Source organism: Balaenoptera borealis (assembly GCF_965194805.1).
Source record: "Balaenoptera borealis genome assembly, chromosome: 12".
In the NCBI taxonomy this organism is placed as follows: domain Eukaryota; kingdom Metazoa; phylum Chordata; class Mammalia; order Artiodactyla; family Balaenopteridae; genus Balaenoptera; species Balaenoptera borealis.
In genome coordinates, this window is record NC_138869.1 from 35,284,304 (window position 1) to 35,310,130 (window position 25,827).

The 25,827-nt window shown below is 50.4% G+C and overlaps 2 protein-coding genes across 8 annotated transcripts in view; one reads left to right on the top strand and one right to left on the bottom strand.

Moving 5' to 3' along the window:
* The window catches only part of DNASE1L3 (deoxyribonuclease 1L3), a 45,888-nt gene extending 24,482 nt beyond the window's left edge, over nt 1-21,406 (top strand). The window contains exons 7-9 of one of the 2 annotated variants that reach the window (XM_082344815.1): nt 1,050-1,146; nt 1,460-1,584; nt 8,532-21,406. In XM_082344815.1, coding sequence (XP_082200941.1) covers nt 1,050-1,146; nt 1,460-1,576 — 214 coding nt within the window. In that variant the 3' untranslated portion in view covers nt 1,577-1,584; nt 8,532-21,406. Of the gene's footprint in view, nt 1-1,049; nt 1,147-1,459; nt 2,856-8,531 lie in introns of those variants that run through there. The other variant, XM_082344814.1, reaches the window with a different exon arrangement.
* Nucleotides 21,407-21,538: 132 nt separating this feature from the next.
* The window catches only part of FLNB (filamin B), a 138,790-nt gene continuing 134,501 nt past the window's right edge, over nt 21,539-25,827 (bottom strand). For all 6 annotated transcript variants that reach the window (XM_082344607.1, XM_082344606.1, XM_082344605.1 and 3 more), the window contains 3 exons: nt 25,448-25,666; nt 24,104-24,307; nt 21,539-23,168 (listed from right to left, as the gene is read on the bottom strand). In XM_082344607.1, the coding sequence (XP_082200733.1) occupies nt 22,981-23,168; nt 24,104-24,307; nt 25,448-25,666 (611 nt within the window). In that variant the 3' untranslated portion in view covers nt 21,539-22,980. The remainder of the gene's footprint in view (nt 23,169-24,103; nt 24,308-25,447; nt 25,667-25,827) is intronic.

Here is a 25,827-nt window from a genome sequence, read left to right on the forward strand (position 1 = left end):
TTACTCAGCCACAAAAAATAATGAAATAATGCCATTTGCAGCAACATGGGTGGACCTAGAGATTATCACACTAAGTGAAGTAAGCCAGACAGAGGAAGACAAATATCATATGATATGACTCCTATGTGGAATCTAATTTAAAAAAACAAAGACACAAATGAACTTATTTACAAAACAGAAACAGACTTACAGATATTGAGAACAAACGTATGGTTACCAAAGGGGGAATGTGGGATAAATCAGGAGCTTGCGATGTACACACACACACACACACACACACACACACACACACACACACTACTATATATAAGATAGATAACCAAGAAGGACCTACTGTACAGCACAGGGAACTCTACTCAGTATTCTGTGATAACCTATATGAGAAAAGAATCTTAAAAAGAATGAATATATGTATGTATATAACTGAGTCACTTTGCTGTACACCTGAAACTAACACGACATTGTAAATCAACTATACTCCAATAAAATTAAAAAAAAAAAAAGTGGTCAAAGCAGGCAGCTTTTATACTTTTTAAACCAAAAAAACCAATACATTTGTGAGGAATTAAGAGGGCAAAGAAACTCAGGTTTTGGATTCTCAATGAGTGAAGAATCTAAAGAGAATTTGGGCTTGGAGTAGTGAATTAAAGAAGTAACAAGGTTTGTTCACACAGCCTTCTTGGCCTGAATTCCCTTTCTCTGGGGATAAGGGTGCTGGTCCTTCCTTCTACCTCCAGATGCAGGGAGTGCATCTTTCACAGGGGAGATTTATTTCCTGCTTTCAGGGAGACCGACAGGAGGGTCAGAGTGTCCCTACTGCATTAGCCGTTTAAGTAACTTTAATTCAAAATAATCAATATGCCATTGTGGCATATTTTGGGGTGGCCCGCCCTGAGCTTCAACACAAGCTAGAACCAGGGCTGGACTTTTGAACTCCATGTGAAAGTGCCAAGCGGTTCAGTCATTCTAGATGTCAAGCAGGAAGCCTGGTTTGATCTCAGAAATCAACAGGGTGGATTAATGTGACTATCTTCCCTCTCCTTCTCCAGGATCGTGCTCAGAGGACACGAGGTTGTCACCTCTGTTGTTCCTCAATCAAACAGCATCTTTGACTTCCAGAAAGCTTACAGGTTGACCGAAGAGAAGGTAACAGCTGTCATCTTGTTTTTCTGTGCCACCGTCCTGGGAAGATGGGTTGGTGTCACCCAGTGGTGGTTCAGGTCACCAATGGAGATCTGACATTGAGCCACTGGACCTTGAGTCTCAAAGTCTATGATTCCGTGACTTGAGGACCTGCCTCAATTTCTGACTGAACTGGTGCAGGGACAATGCTCCCAGTGCATGTTCTGTTGGGTGACTTGGGGCATTTCATCCTGGGCCTCCCTCAGCTTGAATTCGTTCATCACTAAAATGAAAGTGTCTCCTAATTCCCAAATTTATCTCTCCTTTCTCTTTACAGGCCCTGGATGTCAGCGACCACTTTCCAGTTGAATTTAAACTTCAGTCTTCAAGGGTCTTCACCAACAGCAAAGAATCTGTCTCTCCAAAGAAGAAAAAAAAGACCAGTCGCGCCTAGATACAAGGGTGCCATTTTATTAACCATTTCTTGCCTCTACATAAAGCAGCTCCAATAGGTATTAACTGTTCCTGGCGCTCAGGAAACAAGAATGGCCCAACTACTTTCATTTTTCAACTTGTATCTAATTCATCTTGAGCCAAATTGGGAACAGTGTCTTCTATTCTCCCTCTAGAGCTCGAGCTCATACCTCCCCTGAATTACTCAAAAGGAAACTAGGGTCTTTTGCAGTCCAAAACGATGGCCTTCATGTCCGGAGCTAGAGCCCCATCAGCTGTCACTGCTCTACCTGCCAAGAGAGGCCGCAGGAAGAGGAACATCAGCTTTCCGTCTTCTTGAGGGCGTCCTGTTCCATGCGAAACGACCAGAAATGCCAAGAACACCAAGGCCCCAACTGTAGCCCATGATTTGGGCAGTGAACTGCTTTAGGATCTGGTCCTCCTGTCTGAAGTCAGGCCACCATAATATCTTGCAGGGATGAAAGGTGAAGGCCATTCCCACTGGTCTCCCTGCCTCCAAATAGTCCTCCAACTCAGCCAGCCCAATAACCACCAGTGTCATCCTTTGAAATTCCAATCTGACCACAGCACCCCGCCCCCTTCCCACACTCTGCTTTAAAAGCCCCTGAAGGAGCTCCCGTCACCACCTGGAGAGAGCCCAGGGCATTTGGACACCCATGAAGGTCTCTATTACCTGGCCTATCATGTCAGCCTTACCTTCGTCCCACCTTGCACTTTTGCCCAGCAGGACTGCCCCTTCCCCGCATGCCCCAAGCTCTCCCTCCTTCTGGGCTCTGGCTCAGCCCATCCCAGAGCCTGGTCAAGTAACCCTGGCCACCCCAACATATGCCATACCCCTATTATAACATTCACCACATTGCATGTCACCAAGGCCACTATTTGGGCTCTTTGGGGGACCTGGTGGGACAAAGGCCCAGTTGGCTGGGAGGGACTGGAGGATTTTGTTATCTTTCTGCAACTAAAGACTTGCAGAGGAGTCCAGCAGCGAGGCACCATTTTACCTATATCCATGGTGACCAGTTTTTTGGTTTGTTTTGCTTTGTTTTCCCTTATATTGTTTCTCTGTCCAAGTAGTACATGAACAGGGCTAAATCTGCAAGCAGTACCAAGGAATAAGCAAAGAGAAGGAACGCTGTGCCTTGGCCCCCCGGTGTCCTGTCTCAGAAGCAGCCCCTCCTACCAGCTTACGCATGCCACCAGAGAGTCTGCATAAATAAGCACCGTGTGTAACTTTGAGAAATACAGAGTATAGCATTCTATACACGTGGTCCCTCTCTGCTGATTTTCCTAAATATATCCAGGACGATGTGACTTTTGATATAAGAAAACGAGACTGTAAGCCTGATTTTTTTTTATAAATTTATTTATTTATTTGTTTGGGTTTTTTTTGGCTGTGTTCGGTCTTCGTTGCTGTGCACGGGCTTTCTCTAGTTGTGGCGAGAGGGGCTACTCTTCCTTGCGGTATGTGGGCTTCTCATTGTGGTGGTTTCTCTTGTCGTGGAGCATGGGCTCTAGGCACGCGGGCTCAGTAGTTGTGGCTCACGGGCTCTAGAGCACAGGCTCAGTAGTTGTGGCGCACGGGCTTAGCTGCTCCGTGGCATGTGGAATCTTCCCGGACCAGGGCTTGAACCCGTGTCCCCTGCAATGGCAGGAGGATTCTTAACCACTGTGCCCCCAGGGAAGCCCAGAGGCTGTATTTTTATTAACAGGACTCGCTTCATTGAAGGGTAGGCCAGGCAAGCCTTTGGGTATGTATGGCTCTCACTTAATTATTTAGAATGAATTTCTGCCATACAAGGAATCAGGCCAAGTTTCCATTTCTTTTTTCTTTTTTTTTGGTCGTGCCAGGTGGCTTGCAGGATCTTAGTTCTCTGACCAGAGATTGAACCTAGGCCCTGGGCAGTGAAAGTGTGAAGTCCTAACCACTGAACCGCCAGGGAATTCCCTTTTTTTCCTTTAATAAATTTATTTATTTATTTTTGGCTGCGCTGGGTCTTTGTTGCTGCGCGCAGGCTTTCTCTAGCTGCAGAGAGCAGGGGCTACTCTTCGTTGTGGTGCACGGGCTTCTCATTGCAGTGGCTTCTCTTGCTGCGGAGCACGGGCTCTAGGCGCGCGGGTTTCTGTAGTTGTGGTGCACGGGCTTAGCTGCTCCGTGGCATGTGGGATCTTCCCGGACCAGGGCTCGAACCTGTGTCCCCTGCATTGGCAGGCAGATTCTTAACCACTGCGCCACCAGGGAAGTCCTCCATTTCTTTATCATTCACCACAGCAAGTATTTTGGCGAGTCTTGAGAAATGGAGATGCCCCTGTTTCCAGCCTTTGCTATTTTCTCGTCTTCATCAACACTCCTTTCCTGCCTCAAACAAACATGCTCCCCAGTGCCCTTCATCCTGTCCCTGTGAGTCAGTGGCGGGGGTGGGGAGGAGAGAAGGGAGCTTCTCCAGGTCAGCAACCCTGGCTCCCATCTCTCCCTCGGACTGGAGAAGGCAAGTATAAAGGGCAGTTGCCAAACCGGGAGAGGAAAGAGTGACAAACTGGAGGCCACATCCCTCTTCCTTCCCAGAAGGAGAAAAAACACCCAGCCCAGGGATGTGTGGGTGATAGAGGCTCACACCCGTGTCAGCCACCTAGGACCCCTATCGGGGCTTCCACCCAAATAGTCCTGAAGCCAGAGGCCACATTGAGGAGCCAGTATTCCCATGTCACTTACCCACAGGTCACATCTCAAAGGAGGAGTGGGTAACTGCAGCCCCACAGGACCCTGGCAGCAGTGTGTTCAAGCTTTAGGATTCAGGGAAACTACTGAAATTAGGTAAATCTAAAGGAATTTCAAGGAAACAGGATGCGCACACATACACACTCGATCCTTCTGGGAAAATGGGTTGGGAAACAGTGAGTGCCCTGCATGGAACACTAGCTGAATGACTGCTTGGTTCCCCAGGCTTCATGGGGCCAAGGGCAAAGGGGGCGGCCCTAGTCCAAGTCACTGACTCTTGTTTGATGACATCGCAGCCTCCTTACTGGTCCCACCACTTCCCCCCTTCCCCCCTACAGTCTGTTCTCCTCCCGCAACCAGGGTGTGCTCCCTAAAATGCAAATCTCATCCTATCTCTCCCCTGCCTTAAACCCTCAATGGCTCCCCATTTCTCTCCGGATAAAGACCCAAGTCCTCACCATGGCCCACGAAGCTCCGTGGTTCTTGGCTTTCACTTACCTTTCCAACTCCGTTTTCAACCATGTACACTCTGTAGCCACATCACTTTGTTCCTCTGTTCTTCAGGCTCTCCCCAGCCTCTGGGCCTCTTCACGTGCTGTTTCCCTCCTCCTGCATCACTCTTCTCCCCCTTCATTTACCAAACTTCTCATTCCTCGAAACTCAACTTAAACCTCAGTCAATCAGAGAGGCCTCCTCTGATCAGCTCTCCCCAGTCTATTTTGGGAACCTCATTTACATCTTCCCACAGTGCCCTGTGTGTCCCCTTCCTAACCCTCATCACAGGTGTAATCACCTGTCCAATGTCTGTTCCCCATCCCCAACCTACTACCTCTATGAGAGCAGAGCTATGTCTTCTTAGTCACTGCTCAATAAATTTTTGTCAGGTTAATTAAACTCAGGGGGCACAACTGTGCTGTCTTGGAGTAAAAAGCAATAGCCTTTACACAGTTATCCTTTAAAAAAAATTATTTTGAGCAAAAGATAGTAAACATTGGGTAGTAGAATCGTTGTAATTTTTCTTTGAGAAATCCTTCCGGATGGAAATACCTAATTTGCAAAGTCACGGAATGATTTTTGCTGGTTCAAACTGGGGATTTAAAAAATAACAGTACCCTCCAGTGTACTGTAGTTTCTCAAAGAACACCTGAAGGATATAAACTAGAATGGCAGGAATTCCCTGGTGGTCCAGGGGTTAGGACTCTGTGCTTCCACTACCACAGCCCTGCGGTCAAACTAAGAACCCGCAAACCTGCGTGGCGTGGCCAAAAAATAAAATAAAATAAAATAAAATAGGGGGACTACCCTGGTGGTGCAGTGGTTAAAATCTGCCTGCCAGTGCAGGGGACACGGGTTCGAGCCCTGGTCTGGGGAGATCCCACATGCCATGGAGCAACGAAGCCCGTGTGCCACAACTACTGAGCCTGCACGCTAGAGCCCGTGCACCACAACTACTGGGCCTATGCTCTAGAGTCCCCGAGCCACAACTACTGAGCCCACGTGCCACAACCACTGAAGCCCGCATGCCTAGAGCCTGTGGTCGGCAATGAGAAGCCACCGCAGTGAGAAGCCTGCGCACCGCAGCCAAGAGTAGCCCCCACTCGCCATAACTAGAGAAAGCCTGTGCACACAAATGAAGACCCAATGCAGTAAAAAAACAAACAAAAAACAAAAAACTAAATTTAAAATAAGAAGGGCTTCCCTGGTGACGCAGTGGTTGAGAATCCGCCTGCCAGTGCAGGGGACATGGGTTTGAGCCCTGGTCCGGGAAGATCCCACATGCTGTGGAGCAACTAAGCCCGTGCACCACAACTACCGAGCCTGTGCGCCACAACTACTGAGCCTGCACTCTAGAACCCATGTGCCACAACTACTGAGTCTGCGCTCCAGAGCCCACATGCCTGGGGCCCGTGCTCTGTACAAGAGAAGCCACCGCAATGAGAAGCCCACGCACCGCAACGGAGTAGCCCCCGTTTGCCACGACTAGAGAAAGCCCGCACACAGCAACACGCAGCAAAAAATAAACAAACAAACAAACAAATGAATAAAAAATAAAATAGGATGGCACCAGAGACACAAGAACTAAAACCTTAAAATCCAGCTAAAGGTAAACCTCACTGTGGCTCCTTGAACTTGCCCTCCACCCTCCTACCTCAGGTATTTGCAGTGCTGTGCCTTCTGCCTAAACTGCCCTCCCCTCTTTGCCCCTCTAACCTGCGAACACAATGTCCCTCTCTTTGTGGGTCTAGGGCTGTCACAGCCTCCAAAACTCCATGCAAACGTCCCTTCTCCAAGACGAACGCTCCGATTTCTCTCGCCCACACGCCCACGCACGCACGCCCACACGCCCACGCACGCACGCCCACACGCACACGCACGCATGCCCGCCCCTTACCCGAGGGTCAGCCCACCTGGCGTATAGTCCCCAGCTGGCCCAGGTTTCCGCTGATTGTTAACAAGCCCGTGTTCTTACCTCGTGTGAGTTCCCTGATGGCAGGAGAAAATGTGTTAGTTATTTGCAAAAAGTCCTTCTGCTGACCCTCTCTTCTCTAGGAAACTCTTTTACTTTCCCCATCAAATACCCTGGAAGTTTCATTTTATTTTTCCAACTTACTTATTTTGAGATCCCTGCTTGAGTTACTTTAATAGTTTCATAGAGGTTAAGCTGAAGATGTCTTTAAAGATAGTAGAAATAATAATAATGACAGCAGCTGCCATTTGCTAAAGCTTGCTCTGTGCCAGGCTGTGTTTTAAGAAGGAATGGTATACACTATCTACTAAATACCAACAACAGCACTAAAAAGGTGGGCTCTGTTGTCATCTCCATTTTAGAAATGAGGAAACTCAGGCCCAGAGAAGTTAAACAACTTGCCCATGGTCACACAGCTGGTGAGTAGTGGCGGTGGCACCTCCCTCCATGAGGCAGAGTAGGCGCAGGGCCTAGGGCCACAACACTTTTAGGGGCCACGGAAATGTTTTAATTTCTTTCAGGATAAGAAGGAAAAAAATTAAAATTTAGGTTGAAGACAAAGTTTTAGTATATAATATTAACATAACTGTCTTTATACCAGTGTTGTTGTAAAATATAATTTTTACTATTTTTTTATGGAAGGGATTTGTGAAGGCAAAAGTGCACTAGGACCCACAAAAGTCATAATGTGGCCCTGGTGGAGTCAGAAGTCAAATCAAGTCAGTATGCCCCCAAAGTTAATGTTTTCACTAGTCTAGTGTAACCCCATATTACAGGTGAGGAAATTGAGATCCAAGGCCACACAACAAATGCATGGCAGAGCCAAGCAGAAAATGCAGGTTTCCAGTGGTCCAACCATGGTACCCTGTGGTCCAACACCACCACCTAGTGGTCTTGCCGGGAACTTCGCTTTAGTCAAAGGATGAACCTAGAGAGAGGGCACAGGTCCAGATACCCCCAGGAAGCAGCTACCCACCTGCCCTTGGACTCCATACTCAGCAGTGGGGAAGCCAGACCAAGGCACCAACTCCACACGCTCTCTTTAGGTTGTCATCAGAATTCACACATCCCCCCCTACACACACACACACACACAAAGACACCCCTCTCCCAGGGCAACAGAGCTATTCCTCAGAGTTAATACTTGTAAAACACCTAGATTGGCCCTGTGCGATAGGAATAGCATGTGAGCCAATTTGTAATTTGAAATTTTCTAGTAGCCACGTTAAAAAAGCAAAAAGAGGGAATTTCCTGGCAGTCCAGTGGTTAGGACTTGGCGGTTTCACTGTCGTGGCCCAGGTTCAGCAAGCCGTGCGGCACGGCCAAAAAATTAATTAATTAATTAAAAAGCAAAAAGAAACAGGTAAAACTAATTTTCATAATGTATTTTATTTAACATAGGGGGTCAGCAAACTACAGGCAATGGGTCAAATCTAGCCCACCACCTGTTTTTTTAAATGAAGTTTTATTGGAACATAGCCACACCCATTTGTTTATGTACCAGCCATGGCTGCTTTTACACTGCAACAGCAGAGTTGAGTATTTGCTTATTTGAGACTGGATGGCCCACAAAGCTGAAAATACTCACTACCTAGTCCTTTACAGAGAAAGTTTGTCAATCCTTGATTTAACCCAATATATCCAAGTTTGGTCATTTCAACATGTGATTCATTATAAAAATTATTAATGAGCTATTTTACATTTTTTAATTATACTAAATTTCTGAAACCCGGTGTGTCTTTTATACTTACAGCACATCTCTATTCGGATGAGACACATTTCAAATGCTCAGTGGATACACGTAGCTCATGACTATGGAACTGGACAGTGTGGGTTTAGAATAAGGCCTGCATGTAGCAAATATCTTAGAGGTGCTCACTAAATACGTAAATAAATTCCCCAGAAGTATTAAGCCCTAACAGCCTGGAACATCCATTGCTTGTTATGAATCAACCGTTTTCCCATGCTTCTAGAATGGTGCTAGCAATGTGGTATCATCCTTGGGAGAACTGAAAACATCACTCAAATCATGTTCCAAAAGACTTAATTTATTTGCAAAATCCCAGCTGCGAAAAGCTGCCCTGGTAGCAGCCTGTCCTCTTCTAAGCAGCTTTGCAGACTTGCTGCTGATAGAGATAATCATAATAACAATTAATATAATTCACATATGTAGAGCCAGCCATTTGCTAGGCATTTTCTGAGCATTGTTTCATTTAACGACAGAAATAATGGTGATGTCCCTCAGGAGGCCTACCCTGACACCCCATGCTGGCTTAGGCGTCCCCTCTGTGCTCCAAAGATGCCCATCTTCCCCCATCACAGCCCTTCTCAGTCTGTGCCGTGAGCTCCAAGAAGATTTGCCCCCTCTGCCCCAGGGGCCCAGCCTAGACCTGGCCCCTGGGAGCTATCAGATCAAGGTTTGTTGCATTCAGTCAAATGACCCCGAAGAACCCAGTGGGCTATCTGGTTGATTACATTCGGCAGGTATTTGTCAAGCGCCTGCCTCTAGGGTGCAAGGCTGCAGTGCCGGTTCCCCAGAATCACATGCACACACAGCCTTGTTCACGCTCTCCGCCTCTTGCTCTTTCCCACTCAAGAACTTCCCCAAAGTTGATAAGGGAAACGCAGGCCACTTAGTTCAATGTGCAGTTTTAAAACTACTAGCTCCTTTGTGGAGTTTCAGGCTAAGGGGAAAACCTGGAGAGACCTGGAAAGTTCCTCTGGGGGTGGTCCTCACAGACCTGTTGGTTTGCCTCGTTCTTTCTTTGGCCAGACTGAGGAGCTGCTCTTTGGATGAGTGGAGTAGAAGGGTACCACAGTGCCCTGATTAAGCAGGGTGGGCCCATGAGCATTTTGGTTTCACAAAGGGCTGTGTGCAGGGCTGAGATAGGCTGGGACCTGGGGCCCTTTGCTGCAGTGCTGCAGGTTTTGCACCTGGACACACCTCTCCTCCAGCAACAAAATACAAAGAAACTGTATGGGACTAAAAATAACTGCGTGCATGCACAGTTAGGGCAAATTCTGGGCCCAAAAGATACAAAAGACCAAAAACCCCAACTGCCACTTTTGAAGAGCCTGGAGCAACAGTAGGGGGTCAGGAGCAAAAGCAGGGTAGTCCGCATGCCCCCTGCACACAACACCACGTAAGGGGTGGGCAAAACACCTAAGCCACCCCTCCCACCTGACCCCTGGACACACCCCTACCCTCACCTCATGTAAGGAACAAGCTCGCCCCTGCCTCAGGGAGCGAGCCAGCAGGCAAGGAACATGTTGTTTGTTCTCACTCTGCCTGCTGCAGCAGGTGCCCCAATAAAGCCTTGCCTGAATTTCTTGTCTGGACTCTGATCAATTTCTATTGATTAAGGAGGCCAGGAACCCTGGTTGGTAACAGGGTGAATCCTTGGGCTTCCTCCATGCCAGAGGCCTTGTAAGCAATGAGATGCTGTGTGCACCAACGCTGGATAGGATGCCAGCCACAAACATTTGACATGTCTGGGATTCTGGGAGGGAATCCAATGAAAGAGCAAGGTCCTTCAAGATGGCCCCAGTAACCAAGGTTTAGCTATCAGAAGGGAGGGGTTATGAGCTGAACTGTATTCCCTCAAAAAAAATACGCTGACGTTCTAACCACCAGTACCTCAGAATGTGACCTTATTTGGAAATAGGGTTATAGTAGATGTAATTAGTTAAGATGAGGACATACTGGAGTAGGGTGAGCCCCTAATCCAATATGACTGGTGTCCTTATAAGATGGCCACATAGGCTTCCTTGGTGGCACAGTGGTTAAGAATCCGCCTGCCAATGCAGGGGACACAGGTTCGAGCCCTGGTCCGGGAAGATCCCACATGCTGCAGAGGAACTAAGCCTGTGCGCCACAACTACTGAGCCTGCACTCTAGAGCCCGCGAGCCACAACTACTGAGCCCACACACAACTACTGAAGCCCGCACACCTAGATCCTGTGCTCCGCAACAAGAGAAGCCACCGCAATGAGAAGCCCATGCACCACAACGAAGAGCAGCCCCCGCTCGCCACAACTAGAGAAAACCCACGCGCAGCAATGAAGACCCAACACAGCCAAAAATAAATAAATAAAATAAATAAATTAAAAAAAAAAAGATGGCCACGTGAAGACAGAGACACAGGGGCCATGTGATGACCAAGACAGAGACTGAGTTATGCAGCTGCAAGCCAGGGAATGCCAAGGATTGCCAGCAAACCTCCAGGAGCCAGGAAGAGGCCAGGAAGGGTTTCCTTGCAGGTTTCAGAGGGAGCATGATTTTTAGGCTTCGAATTTTCAGATCTGTGAGACAAATTTCTGTTATTTTAAGTCACCCAGTTTGTGGTCCTTTGTTATGGCAGTCCTAGCAAACTCATACAGGAGGGGACTTGAGAGTTTAGGGTGGTGGCCAAGCTCAAATCCACCCCCAGAGCAGCCGCAGGGCACATCAGGCTCTGTGGCAGAGATGGGCTAGATGTTTGGGGACCCTTTCTCTTCTTCTTCCTGGCCACCTGGTCACACAACACTCCCAGCCTTCTCACATCTAGAAGTCATGTGATTTGTTCTCACCAATAGGATGTGACAGGAAGTGACCTTTGTCAGCTCCAGGCCAAGGTGGTCAAGGGTAGGCATGTTCTCTCCAGGCCCTCTGTCTCTCCTCCCTCGTCCCCCAGCTGGGTGTAGAGAACTCAGGCAAGGACTCTGAGGCCCTAGGAGATGGCAGAGCCACCAGATGGGAGAAGCCTGGGTCCCCAGATCAGCATGTGGCAGGTGGCCTGCTGGAACATCAGACTGCACTGTGCTGTAAAAAATACATCTTTATTTTTTTAGTAAGTTTGAGCAACTGGGATTTAGGGGCTGTTTGTTATAGCAGTGAGGCAACCCTGACCTGTGCAGGTTCTTGGAGGTGTGAGAAGCAGAAAGTAAACTTGGAAACAACTTCCTCCCTAAACTCTGGGATACCCTGGGACTGAGCAGTTCTGCTATGGGTCCCTTCAACAGGATGTAGAGAGTAAGGACAGGGAGATATCCCCCTCCTCTCCCCTTAGCACCTTAAGAACTTAGAGATGCCCCTCGCCTGCCCCAGGTCTGCTGCTGGAGCACTTGGAGGTTCCATTGCTTCCCCCAGGAGAGTGACCTGTGCTGGTGACGGTGATGGCGGGGGTGAGGAGCTCTGCAAGGAGCTGAGGTCTCTGAGGGCAGACAAGACGCAGCAGGCGGGCCCCCCTGAATCCCAGACATGTGCCCACCTTAGAGTAGGACTCGTGCCTCTCCCCGCTTGGCAGAGCTGAACAGAACAGAGGGAGGGTGGGGCTGGCAGTGTCTCTGCTCTTCAGGGTCCAGACAGATCACACGAAAAGGAAGGAGCAGCTTCTGAACCCCCAGCAAATTCACATCCGCTGGTCCGTTCGCCGTGGGACATGGAAGATGTTACTTTTGATGTAAAAGCTCTTTGTGATGGGCTGGAACCTGGCATAAGCTGGAGCCCTGGTGTCCTTCATGGATTCCCCTGGAACACAACAAGGGCCCGGTGCTGGGGCCACCACTCCTCCTGCCAGCCCACCCCTAGCCCAACACGACACAGTGCCACAGCTGCTCCAGCTGCTAGAAGAGTGAAATGCTTCTGCGCAGTTAGCAACAGCACTGCTCCTTGTGCCCCTTGACCCCTACCCTAGGCCCCCCATTCCTTCTTAGGCTCCAGTAACTAAACGGTATGCCTGGCAAAGCATGGGCATCTTGAGACCCTGCTTTGGCTCCATGGCCAGGATCTGCCCTGATTGGTGGCACGCAGGTTATGCTAATTGTTAACTATTTCGATCCCATCCCAACCCCAAGCTCACTTACCCCTCATCACATTTCTCCCCCTGTCTAGTGATTCCCCACCCATCCCAATGCTCCACAGTAAACACCTCCAGGGTCCTGCCCAAGGCTGAACTAGCTCCCCAAGTGCCCGTTGGCTGCAAATCCTGCCTGTTGAATTAATAATAATAATTATTACCATTACCAGTTACCATTTCTTGAGCACTTACTATGTGCCAGGCACCAGACTGGTGCTTTCTATGCGTAAAAGGCACTAGGGGCTGACCTAGCTGGGGCCCAGACAATGCCTTCAACCCCTCTTCTGTGGCTATTTGCACCCACTGGGAAGACACAGCTCCTGTCTGTATCTGTTTGGGGAGGGGAGAAGTGGTCAGCGGAAGGTCTGTCATCTGTTCCCCATCTGGCTTCTGAACCGGTTGGGTTAGGGCCATGAGGCCAGACGCTTACAGAATATTCCAGAGATTCTGGGAGCAACTGTGGGTTTAAACAGAACACTAGGGGGGAAAACTGAACTTTGCCCTGAACCCAGCACTGCCCTTGTACCCAGGGGGCAGCCAGAATCAGCTCCCCTGACTCCAATGCTTGGGTTGCTGGATAAAATGTAGGATGCCCAATTACACTTGAATTTCAGATAAACAATGAATAATTTTTTCAGTATACGTATGTCCCATGCCACATTTGGTACATACTTACACTAAAAGATTACTGTTTATCTGAGATGCAAATGCAGCTGGGCATTCTGTATTTTAATTTGCTCCATCTGGCGACCCTATGCCTGGCAGTGGTTTCACAGGCAGTGGGTATGGACCTGTGGGCCGAGCAGGAGAGGAGGAACAGGGAAGCCCCATGTGATGCCTAAACTGAGTCTTTGCACTGTGGGCACAGGGAGTCAGGCCCTTCTCAGCAGAATCCGATGGGGGAGATTCGACCTGGGACCCTGCTCAACGTCCCACCCCAGCAGGCCTTCCCTGACTACCCTGTCTACCATAGCAGCCCCTCAGCCTCCATCGCTTTCTCCTGATTTACCTCTTCTTATAGCCTTGATACTCAAGTGTGGTCCACGGACCAGCAGAATCTGCATCGTCAGGGAGCTCGTTAGAAATGCAGAATCTCACCCCATCCCTGACGTCACTGAAGGATCAGAACCTACATTTTAACGCGATCCCCAGGTAATTCCTGTGATGGTAAAAATTGAAAAGTGTAGCTCTGTAGCACGGACCACAGCCTGACACTACTTCATATATCTGTCATCGGCTCTCTGTGAGGGCCCATGTCTGTCTTGCTCTCTGCTATACAGCCCAGGACAAAAAGAGGAGCATATATCAGGTGCTCAATAAACATTTGTTAATGAATGAATGAATGAATGAATGAGTGAATGAACAAACGAACAAATCAGAATTCAAACCCAGCCTGGTAATTTCAACCTGAGTCGCTCTGTGCCTGTTGGTTCACTAATGCATTTTGGGGTAGAGCTGGGATTCAGTGGCTCCAGATTTCCCTCTACTGGCTGTTCTGAACGACAGGATTATATGCTGAATGAATGAATGTGTGTCCTACCCACCTCATGCAGCTTTCTGAGGATAACTCCTGTTCGGGGTGTTTTCCTGCCTGAGTTCCCCAAAACCCTGTGACAAAGGAAGGGAGGTACTCATTTGTTCCCAGTTTTCAGGTGTGGAAACTGAGGCCCAGAGAAGTTAAGGTTCTTGCTTGAGCTCACACAACGTGAAAGTGGTGGAGCCAGGATTTGAACTCACACTTCTTGATTCCAATTCAAGGCCTCATTCCCTAGTCCATACTCATTTATCCCACAGTGACTGAGTGCCAGCCCCAACCTGGGAGCTGGGAGGGCATTAATAAAATTAACTAAGAAGCCCTGGAAGCCCAAGGCCTCACCAGGCCAGATGGATCCTCAAGGAATGGTGATAGTGCTTGTGCAGACTCAAAAAGCTGCGGGAGCACAAAGGTGGGCTCACCTAATCTGCCTGGAGGACTCTTGGAAGACTTCCCAGAGGAGGTGACATGTGAAAGTTAGCCAGCAGAGGGAGGGGCAGGAGGAGCATTCTAGGTGGAAAGACCAGAACGTGCAAAGGCCTGGAGTCCTGCTCAGAGAATAGTGAGCCAGAGGAATATGATGAGGGACGAGGCTGGGCCTGCCTGTAAAGGCCTGGAATGGCAAGAGGGTGGTGGCCCTTACCCACGTGCCTGCTGTACTCCCAGGACGGAAACTTCTCCTCCGGCTTCTGCCGATGCCGCTCCCGGAGGTAGGAGGTCTGGCCTTGGCCATCGAGCGAGATGCCTGGGAAGAGCAGCTGCAGGGTGCGGGGGGACCTGCTTCATGCCTAAGCCCCCTGGTTTGGCCTGGCCTGCTAGCCCCCGAGTTGCTCTTCGGGCCTGCCTGACTCTGTCTCCCTTGGGCGGAGGGCCCTGGACACCTACTCCCCTGGACAGCTGATCCTGGAGCCCCCTGGTCTCTGGCCATCCAACAGGTACCTCCTTGCAGTCAGGGGAGCTGGTGGCCCGGGATGGCCCCACTCCCAGACTGACCTGAAGGGGGCCTTTTGGAGCTGCTTCCTGGGCAAGGGTCCCTCCTTCAGGTGCTTGTGGCCATAGCTGATGTTCCAGGCGACCTGGGCGGCAGTCTTCTTCCGGATGTGCTCCTGCCAGCAGGCTTGCTTCTGGGAGGTGAATAGATCCCTCATGGCAGTGAGGGCAAGGGGGCGGGGGAGGGAGGAAACATCCTGCAGCCTATGTTTGCACTGCTGGTGCCTCGTCTCCAAGGATACGTGCAGCCAATGAGGGCTGGGTTGCCAAGGCCCTGCCGGAGAGGAGAGGCTGGGCTGCTCAGGGCACTGCGGGCCACACGCAGGCAGTGGGTGGGACAGACCAGACTGAAAAAAGGAGCAAAGGCCACACCCACCCAGGGTGCCTGGGAGGGGGCCCTGTTCTGCCCCAGAGGAACCCAGGGCCCAGGCCTTTCCCCCTCATACCCGGAGGATCCCAGGTGGCGCATGGGGTTCCACAGCCTCTATTCCATTCAGCAAACCCCAGGGTACACCTACTGCATGCCAGGCACCCAAGGGGGTCTAAAGAGAGCTCATCTCCACTCCAGGAAGCTCTGGTTACATGGCTGCCGGGCCAACTCCTCACACACAGCTCTGCCACTTGACAGTGGCACGGCCTCATCTGTACAGCGAGATGATGGCGGGAACGACCCCTAGTGTTCAGAGACTGACGTTAGAACAGTGTTCAACAACTTGAGACAAACAGCACCTGGCACAGAGGAAGCCCTCTGTAAATGTCAGCTGATGATTAACAAGCACCTGCTAGGTGCCAGCTGCTAGGCTGCACTCCGTGTGCCTTAAACCACCTGCGTGATTACTGGGGCTCTCAGAGCCTCCTTTTCAGGTGGGGAAATGGAGGCCTGGAGAAATGATGTGCCCCAGGGCACACTCCTGTTGTGTGGTGGCACCCACTCTGTGCCAGGCCCTGAGCTGGGGGCTTCACTGAGTGACTTCACTCAACGACTAATAGGCTCTTTTTTAAAAAAATGTTTATTTATTTGGCTGTGCCAGGTCTTAGTTGCGGCATGTGGGATCTAGTTCCCTGACCAGGGAATGAACCCCGGGCCCCCTGCATTGGGAGTGCAGAGTCTTAGCCACTGGACCAGGGAAGTCCCACTAACAGGCTCTCTTACGTCACTTTTCCAGGTGAGAAAAGTGATGCTCAGCAACATTAAATGGTCGCACCGGGATTGACTCCAAAGCCCACATCTCTGTTACAGTCTCTCCCACGGAATGTGACGAGCATCGTGAGAGAGGTACAGGCAGGGCGGCGCAGAGGAGGACCCACCAGTCACCCCAGTAGCACCATGAAGTCAGCCTTCTGGATCCTCACACCCTCTGCCTTGACCAGGACCCTCTGGGGTGAGTACCGATGAGAAAGAGGTTACCCACAATGCCCTGGGGCCACTTGCCTTTCCACTCTGCTGGGTATGCTCTTGTTTATTCATTCAGCAAACATTCACTTGCTCTTGACCCTGTGCCAGACACACAGCCAGGTACTAAAGGGAGATGAGAAGGGACAGAGCCGACAGGCTTCCTGCCCTCAAGGTTTCTCAGTACCGGAGAGACAGATGCCTAACCAGGTGGATAGAGGGGCAGGCAGGGAATTTGGAGGATGGTCTGAGAAGTCTTCCTGGAGGAGGTGTCCTTTGATTGAGAACTGAACCATGAACACTGGTTCATGGCAACTCTCTTGCTGCAAGGTAGGCTGGGTAAGGATGGAGAGAGGAAAGTCAAGAGTTAGGGGGCTGGGGGTGGCAAGACCCTGGGGTGAAATGGTGGCGGGGTCTGGTGCCAGAACTCAAGAAAGCCTCCCTGGCCCAGATGGCCCCCACCCACAGACTGGTAAGCCCAGGTGTTCAGAGCACGAAGAGGGCAGAGGTGGGTGTCCCCCTCCTTGGGGCTTCGGAGACCCTGTGCCTTCCCCACTACCCGAGCTGCCCACGGTGCTGCAGTTTGAGTGTCCAAGGCGGTCCCTGGTGGTCACTGCAGTGACAACAGCCCAGGCGGCTGTCCTCCTGCCCAGTGGACAGGCTACCCCGGAAGGGAGGGGAGTGGGAGGGTGCAGAGAGGCGACCCCCAAAATGTTGGCTTCCAGTTGGCACAAGGACAGCCAACCGCCCACAAGGAGAGCTGCCTTCAGATTCTGTTCCCTTGTCTGCGGGCGCCCATCCTGTGCCAGGCCCCTGTGAGCAGCTTCAGGACCCCAGGTTTTAATTCAGGCTTCCCAGGTTTTAACACAGCTTGATCATCGCTACCCTCTCTGAGCCCTGGCAAACTCCCCTGTAAAAATTTGGGGATAATCTTAAGAGTCAGTGCCTCTCATTGTTACTTAGGACATTTGTCTTACTGTAGATTTAAAAACTCATTTAAAAGCCACCAACAACCCCTGGGAAGGTGTGGAGGCAGCCCCCAGGTCTATCTCTGGCCTAGGCCTGTGCTAGGGGAAAAGAGGTCACTGCAGCTCAGAAACAAGGGGAGGCCAGGAGGCGAGCAGGGGCACGGGTGCACCCAACTCTCCTCCCAGCTTTCTGGCCACGCTCCCAGGCCACCAAGGACCCACCCTATCCATGTCCACCGATGACGCGCAACCCTAATCCCCAGCCTGGGACTCTGTCCACGACAAGGGCCTTTCCTAGGACTCAGTACTTGTGTCTTTAAAGTAGCCCCTCCTGGAATTAAGCTCTCAGAGCACTTTACACGAGTAATAGTAATTCTGTGAACCCTTACCGTGTACTGGATACAGTGATATTCTTTATGTGCATTTTGTTGGTTAATCCTAAGAGCACTGTATGGGGAAGGTCCCATTACCTGGTCCCTGTTTCACTGAAGAAAAAACGGAGGCACCGTTTTCTGTGAGGTTAAATGATCGGCCGGAGGTCACAGCAGGACCAGGATTTGAACCCGCTGGCCTGTGCTAATAACCACCATGCTAAACGGCTTCCCTACAAACTACGCTTCCTTTTGTGAGGTATCCCTTCCACTCTGACCTGGGGAGATGAGTCTCGCCAAAACTCAGGCATCCCCTCCCCCAGCAGCTCTGGGTGAAGGAAGGTTTGCCCAAGTCAGTTGGGAGATGGATGTGTTGTGGGATCTTTCTAGAGGTTAATCTTAGAATGGCTTTTCCCATTATCTTCCCATTTTATGGATAAAGCCACAGAGGCACAGAGACGATAACTGCCTGAGGTGTCTGAGCTGAGACCGGAATCCAGACCTGCACCTGCAGCATCTGACCTGCTGCTTTCTGAGCGTTTCGCACACATTAGGTTCTTTTGCTGCTACTAGCGGGGCCTGAAGCAGGCATTTCCGGGGCTTGGTGCCTCTGCCAGGACTTGCCTCTCCTCTGAGATCATCCCACCAGCGTTCAGCATCAGCTTTGCCCTAAGAATGTCCACGCTGACAGGGAGAGGTGTCCTGGTGCCTAGGGAAGGCGGTGGTCACGGCAGAGGGAGTAAAGTGGGCAATAAAAGGCCTGCGGGATTCTTTCATCTTCGAGCTTTGTCCTGGGGAGATAAGCAGGGCCGTTGGATGCGAGCCACAAATCAGGCTTGTAAACTCCCCATCTCCTGCCAGCCTGCTTTGGAGAACTCTAGAGGAAGAAAGAAGGGGTGTGGGGTAGGCCACCCTAAATTCCTTGCACATGAGCCGATCCCCTGTGGGCTCAGGGGCCCAGACAAAAGCCTTATCACAAAGCAAAAAGGATCCCTTTGTTTAGAAAGATTCCTCCCACCATGTGTTTGGGCAGCATCCTGAGACCAAAGCCAGAGGGAAAAAATCAGATTCAGGCTTGCCTTGAGCGATGTGACATTTTCACTCCCTCTTGGAGTTATGATTTACTATTGTGAGGGGAAGAAAAAAATTAGCTAAACAAGCTGTTTCTGGGAGAGTTTTCATTAGTTGAAATACTCTGATTACAAAGCCCCTTCCCCCCACAAGTTAATGGAGACTTGGAAAGATTCCATTCCTTTGGCTGAGCACTAAGGCCAAAGGGCACTTAAATTAATGATCTTGCTCCCCATTTTAAAATACAAACTGGACTTCCCTGGTGGCGCAGTGGTTAAGAATCCACCTGCCAAAGCAGAGGACACGGGTTCCATCCCTGGTCCAGGAAGATCCCACATGCCACGGGGCAACTGAGCCCGTGCGCCACAACTACTGAGCCTGCGCTCTAGAGTCCATGAGCCACAACTACTGAAGCCCGCGCGCCTACAGCCCGTGCTCCGCAACAAGAGAAGCCACCGCAATGAGAAGCCTGCACACCGCAACGAAGAGTAGTAGCCCCAGCTCGCCGCAACTAGAGGAAGCCCGCGCAGAGCAACGAAGATCCAATGCAGCTAAAAATAATCTAAAAAAAAACGAACTTGGGGGGGTTGACAAGGATCGAGCACTCATTTTGCCACTAACCTTTACTCTGCTACCTTTTAAGGCTGTGCAATTCTCAAGGCAAATTAAATCCCTATGTGCCCAACTCATTTTACACCAAACTCATCAAAACGTGGCTTTCAAGGCCCCTTTGAAGTCTTAAGACTAGACACATGGTCAAGGGTCTACGTGTTTACAAATGCACTGGAAACAAAGGGACACGTTAATAAAATGTTTCCTTCTTGACAGCACTGCTGATGAGTGCTTCACTGGGTTGCAGAGGGAAATCGGATGAGGAAGAGGAGGGCGTCTGGGCTTGGAAGGGGGCAGGCCTCCTCTGGTTTGGGGATCTCTGCAGGGCAGCTGGCAGCTGCTGTCTGCCTAACCTCCATCAGCCACCAAAAGAGTGATGGTCCAGCCAACCCTTGGTAGGAAAGGGGCAAAGTCAGCCAGTGAAAGTCAGAAAGGGCCTGGCACCCAGCTGGTCCAGGGTCAAGTTTCAGTTTTCAATGTGCCTGCACAAACAACAGCCGGTTCCCATAGCAGTAAGTCCAGGTGCAGATAACAGTTGCCCTGTGGTTCTAGCCACTGACCAGTGGAGAGATGCACAAATTTCACTCTGAGACGTCTTTGATGTAACTGTCGGGGGACCACCAGGGGCAGCCCCAGGTGCTAACAAGCGGCCCGTGGAGGAGGCACATCGCCTGGCAGGATTTGATCATAGAGAGCAGTGGCCAACACTCTCACAGCTCCCAGTGGGATTTCATGTGACCCTCACAACCACCCCAAGGGGGGCACATTCTGAGAGGTGAAGCAACCTCCTCAAGGCCACATAGCCAGTGAGCAGCCGAGCCAGGACTTAAGCCCTAGACTACCTGATGCCAAAGTCCAGCTGTTAGCTTACAAATGCGGTCTCCCCAGAAACCACTGGCCTTCAAGCTGGGCCCCCGTTTTCTTCTTTGGGCAAACTCAGCCGACTGTTGCCTCTCCAGACCCACTGGGCAGAGCCTGCATTCCCCAAAGCCCATGGGCCTCCTGGGGTCCAGGACCAGACATTCACGGTGCAGGCCCACAGATAAGGGTGCTCCCTTCAGAAGGACGGGCAGGAGGAACCTCCTTTTCTCCAACCCTCCTCCCACCTCTCAGAGGGACACAAATTGCCATCCTTGATCAACAGCCAGGTGTCAGGAAGAAACACACAGAAAGATCTAGAGTCTTCCTTCCCTGCCTTTCCGTCCACCGCTCACCCCCAATACAAGGCTGGGGGTCCAGAACACACTTCCCATCACCATGGCAACTGCCAGGGGCTTGCCTGGTGGGGGCGGCTCCTGGGTCCCCTTCCTTTTGTACTCCTGCTCCCACAGTGGGATAAGCAGGGAGGTAGAGCTTCCACTCTGAGGACAAAAAGGCAGGGGGCCCAGGGTCTGCCCCAAGTGAGCTTTGGGACTGCAAACATGTCACTGCAGCACCTGAGTTAGTGTCATCACCATAAAATCATGTCACAGCACTGCTGTAGGGCAAGAGGAGGCAAGGGCTAAGTGCGTCCTAAGCACGCAGCAAGGAGAAGCTTCCCGAACAGAAAGGAGGAACAGAGGCAGAGAGGATGGAGGGAAGGCGGCACCACCAATTCCAAACCCTGCTGTCCAAGGGCGATGGGATGACAGGTGATACCGCTTCCCTATAACAAGGGTTTCCTAGGTCATCAGGAAAAAGACTCTCTCTCTCACCTTTTTTTTTAAACATAGCCTTCCCCTCAGTGGGTTTCATATCTGGGACTCTTAACCAGGGCAAACCCTAGCAAACCTCTCCAGGAGGCTGTGTTGGTGCCAGGACCCCTCACCCTGATAAATTCCCACTGGGGCCTGCGGAGAAACAGAACGTCTCCCCGCAAAAAAGAGGCAAGGCTCTCTGTTAAGACAAGTTGCTTAGTCTGCGTTCTTTCGGCCAGGGTTTGGGAGAGCCGGTCAGAGACTCAAACCATTTACCAAAGGACACCATCCAAGAACACCTGGGGAGCTTATGGAGCAAACATTGTATTTAATAAGTTATAAGATACAATTTACAGTTGGCATTTGGTTCCAGTTTTGCTTCCACATCCCGGTTTACGAAGCCCGTGGTCCTTTCACATCTGGCTTCGGGCCACTCCAGTTCTTAACAGGTGGGCTTTGCCAACGCTCACCCTCAGCTGCTACACCTCGGGGAGGGTCACCCGCCTCACCCTGCCCCATCCATGGACACACTCGAGATGACAGTGGCCACCTCCTCAGGACGAAGCAGCAAATCTGAAAGGGCTGCCTGCCCAGACCACACTACACATCTGGGCCCTGCAGTCAGGCAGTCCCCGAGTGCTTTCACTTTATTCCAAAGCAGGTCTGCAAGAAGGCATGCAAAATGCCTTATACTCCCATTTTCGGAATTTTGCACCTGCTTATTATTGCTTTCCAAAGAGCCTCGGGTGCCATGTGGTCAGGGCCAAATACGCTTTCATTATTTCTGCAAATGGTAAAGGACCACCAATGAGCTGCTGTCCTTCCCTCCCCTGTCATTCCCTGACTTTCCGGCCAAAGGTTGGCAGGAGTTTCCTTCTATAATTATCTTCCAGAAAAAGTTCACGCTGGGGCTGCCTGGGGGTGAGTGTGGAGTGTTATGTCGCGTGACAGGCCTCTCTGCTAACACGTGGACCCACCTGCGGTGTCTCTGGACATGCTGGTAAGACTCATCAAACAGACAAATGGCTGGAGCGTGTGTTAAGAACAAGGGCTAGTGTTGGTTAAAAAAAAGGGGGATCTTTGCCAAGTGGGGGCGCCGCTTGCCACTGCAGAATTTCCTCAGACCCAGCGACTGAAACGGACTTTGAAAACAAAAGCAAAGACATGGCTGTCAAGATGGTCACATGCAATGACTCTGCAGGGAAATAAGTAGCAGGATGAGGGGAGAGGCACCAAGAAGCCATTTCGGCCAGTCTGTCACCTCAGACACTCTGCCCTTTGAGAGATGGGTGGGGGGGGGGGGGGGAGTGGTAGTGTTAAAACTGGTGTTACCCAACGGCCTTTTCTTACGTGATAGGGTCATCTTGTTTTCTAAACGACAACATAAACTAGGTGTCCCCATTTTCCCTGCCCTTCCTCCCAGTCTTGTTTTGCAAACTGACTAGCCAATTTCATTTCTTAAAAATATCAGCCTTGTCTGTTCTTGTTCTGTCTGCAGGGGGTGATCTGTGCCAAAAGAGGTCCAATTTGCTGGGCCTACTGAACAAATTTGCATTTCCTGAGTCCCCAACATGTCCCTAAAGAGTCAAGTTTAGGACTTCTTTCTGAAGGTACTTAAAAAAAAACGGCAATGTTTTTGGGATGGGGTTTCAGACCCACAAACGGGCTGAAGGACTTTGTATAAAACGAGTTACAAACAAGCAACAAAAGCAACCACCAGAACGCCTCCCAGGACTTGATGAGAACTGTTTTAAGGCACCGTGACATGGAAGGGGCTGCCAGGGATGTGCTCCTCTCCCCACTTCACGGCCAGAACGTAATCCCCCTTCTCCTTGACGATGTAGGTCACACTGTATTGCTGGTTGCCCACGTGCTTCATGGAGACTTCTTCACAGGGGGTGGTGGGCCCGTGCACCCCGATCAGCAGCATGTTGGAACCTGGGAGGCAGAGGAAGGTGGTTACTCCGTGAAGGTGCATCCCAGAAGGCAGAGGAAGAGGCGGGGATGTGGGAGCCAAAGGAAAGATACCAGTTACTGCCTGTTACGCGTCTCTGATGATGCTGGGGACCTTTGAGAGGTGGGAGAGCGCAGCAATTACGAGCAGGACTCTTATGGGTTCAAATCTCTGCCCTGCCACTTCCTAGGTGGGTGACCTTGGATATGGAACTTCACCTCTCTCTGCCTTAGCTTCCCCATCTGTAAACAGGGGATGACACTAGCACCTACCTCATGGGCTTCTTGTGAGGTTTAGAGGAGTTATTGTATGTGAAGCCCTTAGCACATAGTAAAGGCTACGTAAGTGCTGGCTACTCTGATCTCATTTATTCTCATGAGAACCTTCAGGAAGGTCCTATGATTATTCCCATTTTAGAGAAGAGGAAACTGACTTTTAGAAAAAGATTCAGTAACCTTCCCATGGTCACATGGCTAATAAGCTTTGGAAATTAAGGAAGGAAGGAAGAAAGGGAGGGAGGGCGAGAGGAAGGGAGAAATAAGTAAGTGGTGAAGCCAGGTTTCCAGCCCAGATGTGCTAGATGCCAGAACCCAGGCAACTAACATTGACACCCAAATAAATACCCAAGTTCAAATTGCAATTACAGCAATTAGTGACCTAGAAGAGGCCAGGTTACTGATACAATGCAAAGAGGATAATGCGACCTTTCCTATGTACCTTGAGGTCATTTGAAAAAAATCAAGAGGCAAATCATTTAAAACTATTAAGTGCAGAACAGGGCAATGAACACCGTTACTTGCAAATGTCTGGGTTACATGGGTGGGTGGGCACTGCAGACCAGAGCAGGAAAGACCAAAGTACACAGAACAGAGGGTGTCGCCCATGCCCTCCATTCCCCGAGCAGGGCCAGGCTGCCTACCGGCTTTGCTGCAGTCCACCAGGAAGGAGCTCTTCTGGCCCACAAATGCCTTCGAGAGCCCCGCTCCCTTGGAGGTCACCTTGCTGGCATCCGAGGATGCCTTGGGGATGGCGCTGTAGCAGGTCTCCGTGGAGGACCTGGTCACTGACTCCACCAGGATGGATGAGGTCTCGTTGGCCGAGCCAGGGCTGACCAGACGCTGGCCTAGGACATGGAAGGGAGAGAAGCAGGCATGACTGGCCAGACAAGGCAAGTACCCCATGCAGAAGCCCCAGGAGAGCCCCAGCTCCCCAGCACCTGGATCCAAAAGCCACCACACCCTTACCTCACACCCCCCGACACCTGGATCTAAATGCCACAACTTTTCCATCTCACCCCCTATAATGTCTTCTATGGGGTTCTGGGGTCCTGCCCCACACAACTAAGATCTGGCTTTCTGGGTATATGGGAGAGTCTGGCCTTGGCTGACTTGACCTGGAAATCCTTCCAGGTAATAAGCACGTGCCTCCAGGAATATAACCACGTGCCATATATCTTTCCATTTATATAAAATACTCTATGTATAAGCAGTGTAAACATGTGGGAGGACATTGACAAAATATCAAAAATGATTCTCTCTGCATATTTTTTTTTTTGGGTGGTGCGGCAGAGCTGGTGGGATCCTAGGTCCTTGACCAGGGACTGAAATCGCACCCTCGGCTGTGAAAGCGCTGAGTCCTAACCACTGGACTGCCAAAGAATTCCCCTCTCGGCATACTAGAAGATGATTTTTCTATCTGAATTTTTAATTTACTTAATTTTAATTAAATTTTCTGCAATGAACCTATGCTACTTATATGACAGTGAACCAAGCAGAAAGAGACACGTGGAAGGAATTCACCACAATATTTATGGTGGTTACCTTGGGTGGTGGGCTGTGAGGTGGTTTTTACTGTTTGGTATTTTTTCCAGTGTTCTGAAGGAGGCACATTTTTAGAAATTTAATAAAACCTTTTGATTATTTTAAAAGTGAAGGTTAGAAAGGAGGGGATTTTTCAGGCCCTGACCTAAACAAATATGTAAGATCTCAAATATGTAAACATTCCTTCTTTTCCGTTTGAGACAGAAAACCACCTAATGTGCCTTCTCAACTTCTACACCCCTACTCTGCCTGCTTATTTTGCAAGTTTTCGAACATGCAGTCACTCTGACATGTCCTACCATTTCTTTACATTCAAGATTCAAAGCAGATTCAACATATGTAAAATCATCCAGTTTCTACTGGATCGAAGAGCTCTGCTGATAATCTGACAAGATCACCTCCACAGGGGGAAGAATAACTTTAAAGGTGTTTGTGGTTGTTACCTGTCACCTTGGCCTTGAACGGGCTGCCCACGATGTGGTTGGGCCCGCCATATTTGACGCCAATTAGGTAGCTTCCAGGAGCCATGGGGGTGTACATGACTTTGTACCCTTCGGGGGTTTCCTGGCAATCCATTTTAACCTTGGACGGGCCTTCAATGGTGACAGACAATGTCCCTGGCCCTGCTCGGGTGGTGTTGATGAAAAATTCAGACTGGATACCTGGGAGAAAGGAAGCAGGAATAAAGATCCCGTGGAAGGTTTGGAGGGATGGGGAGGGTGTGCTTTGGGGAGCGTTCTGGGGGCCCTGAAGCAGTGGCGGGGCAAAAGGAGGTTCCCTCTCACAGGGGTCACCTTGGTGGCACGGGAACCCACCAGTACTA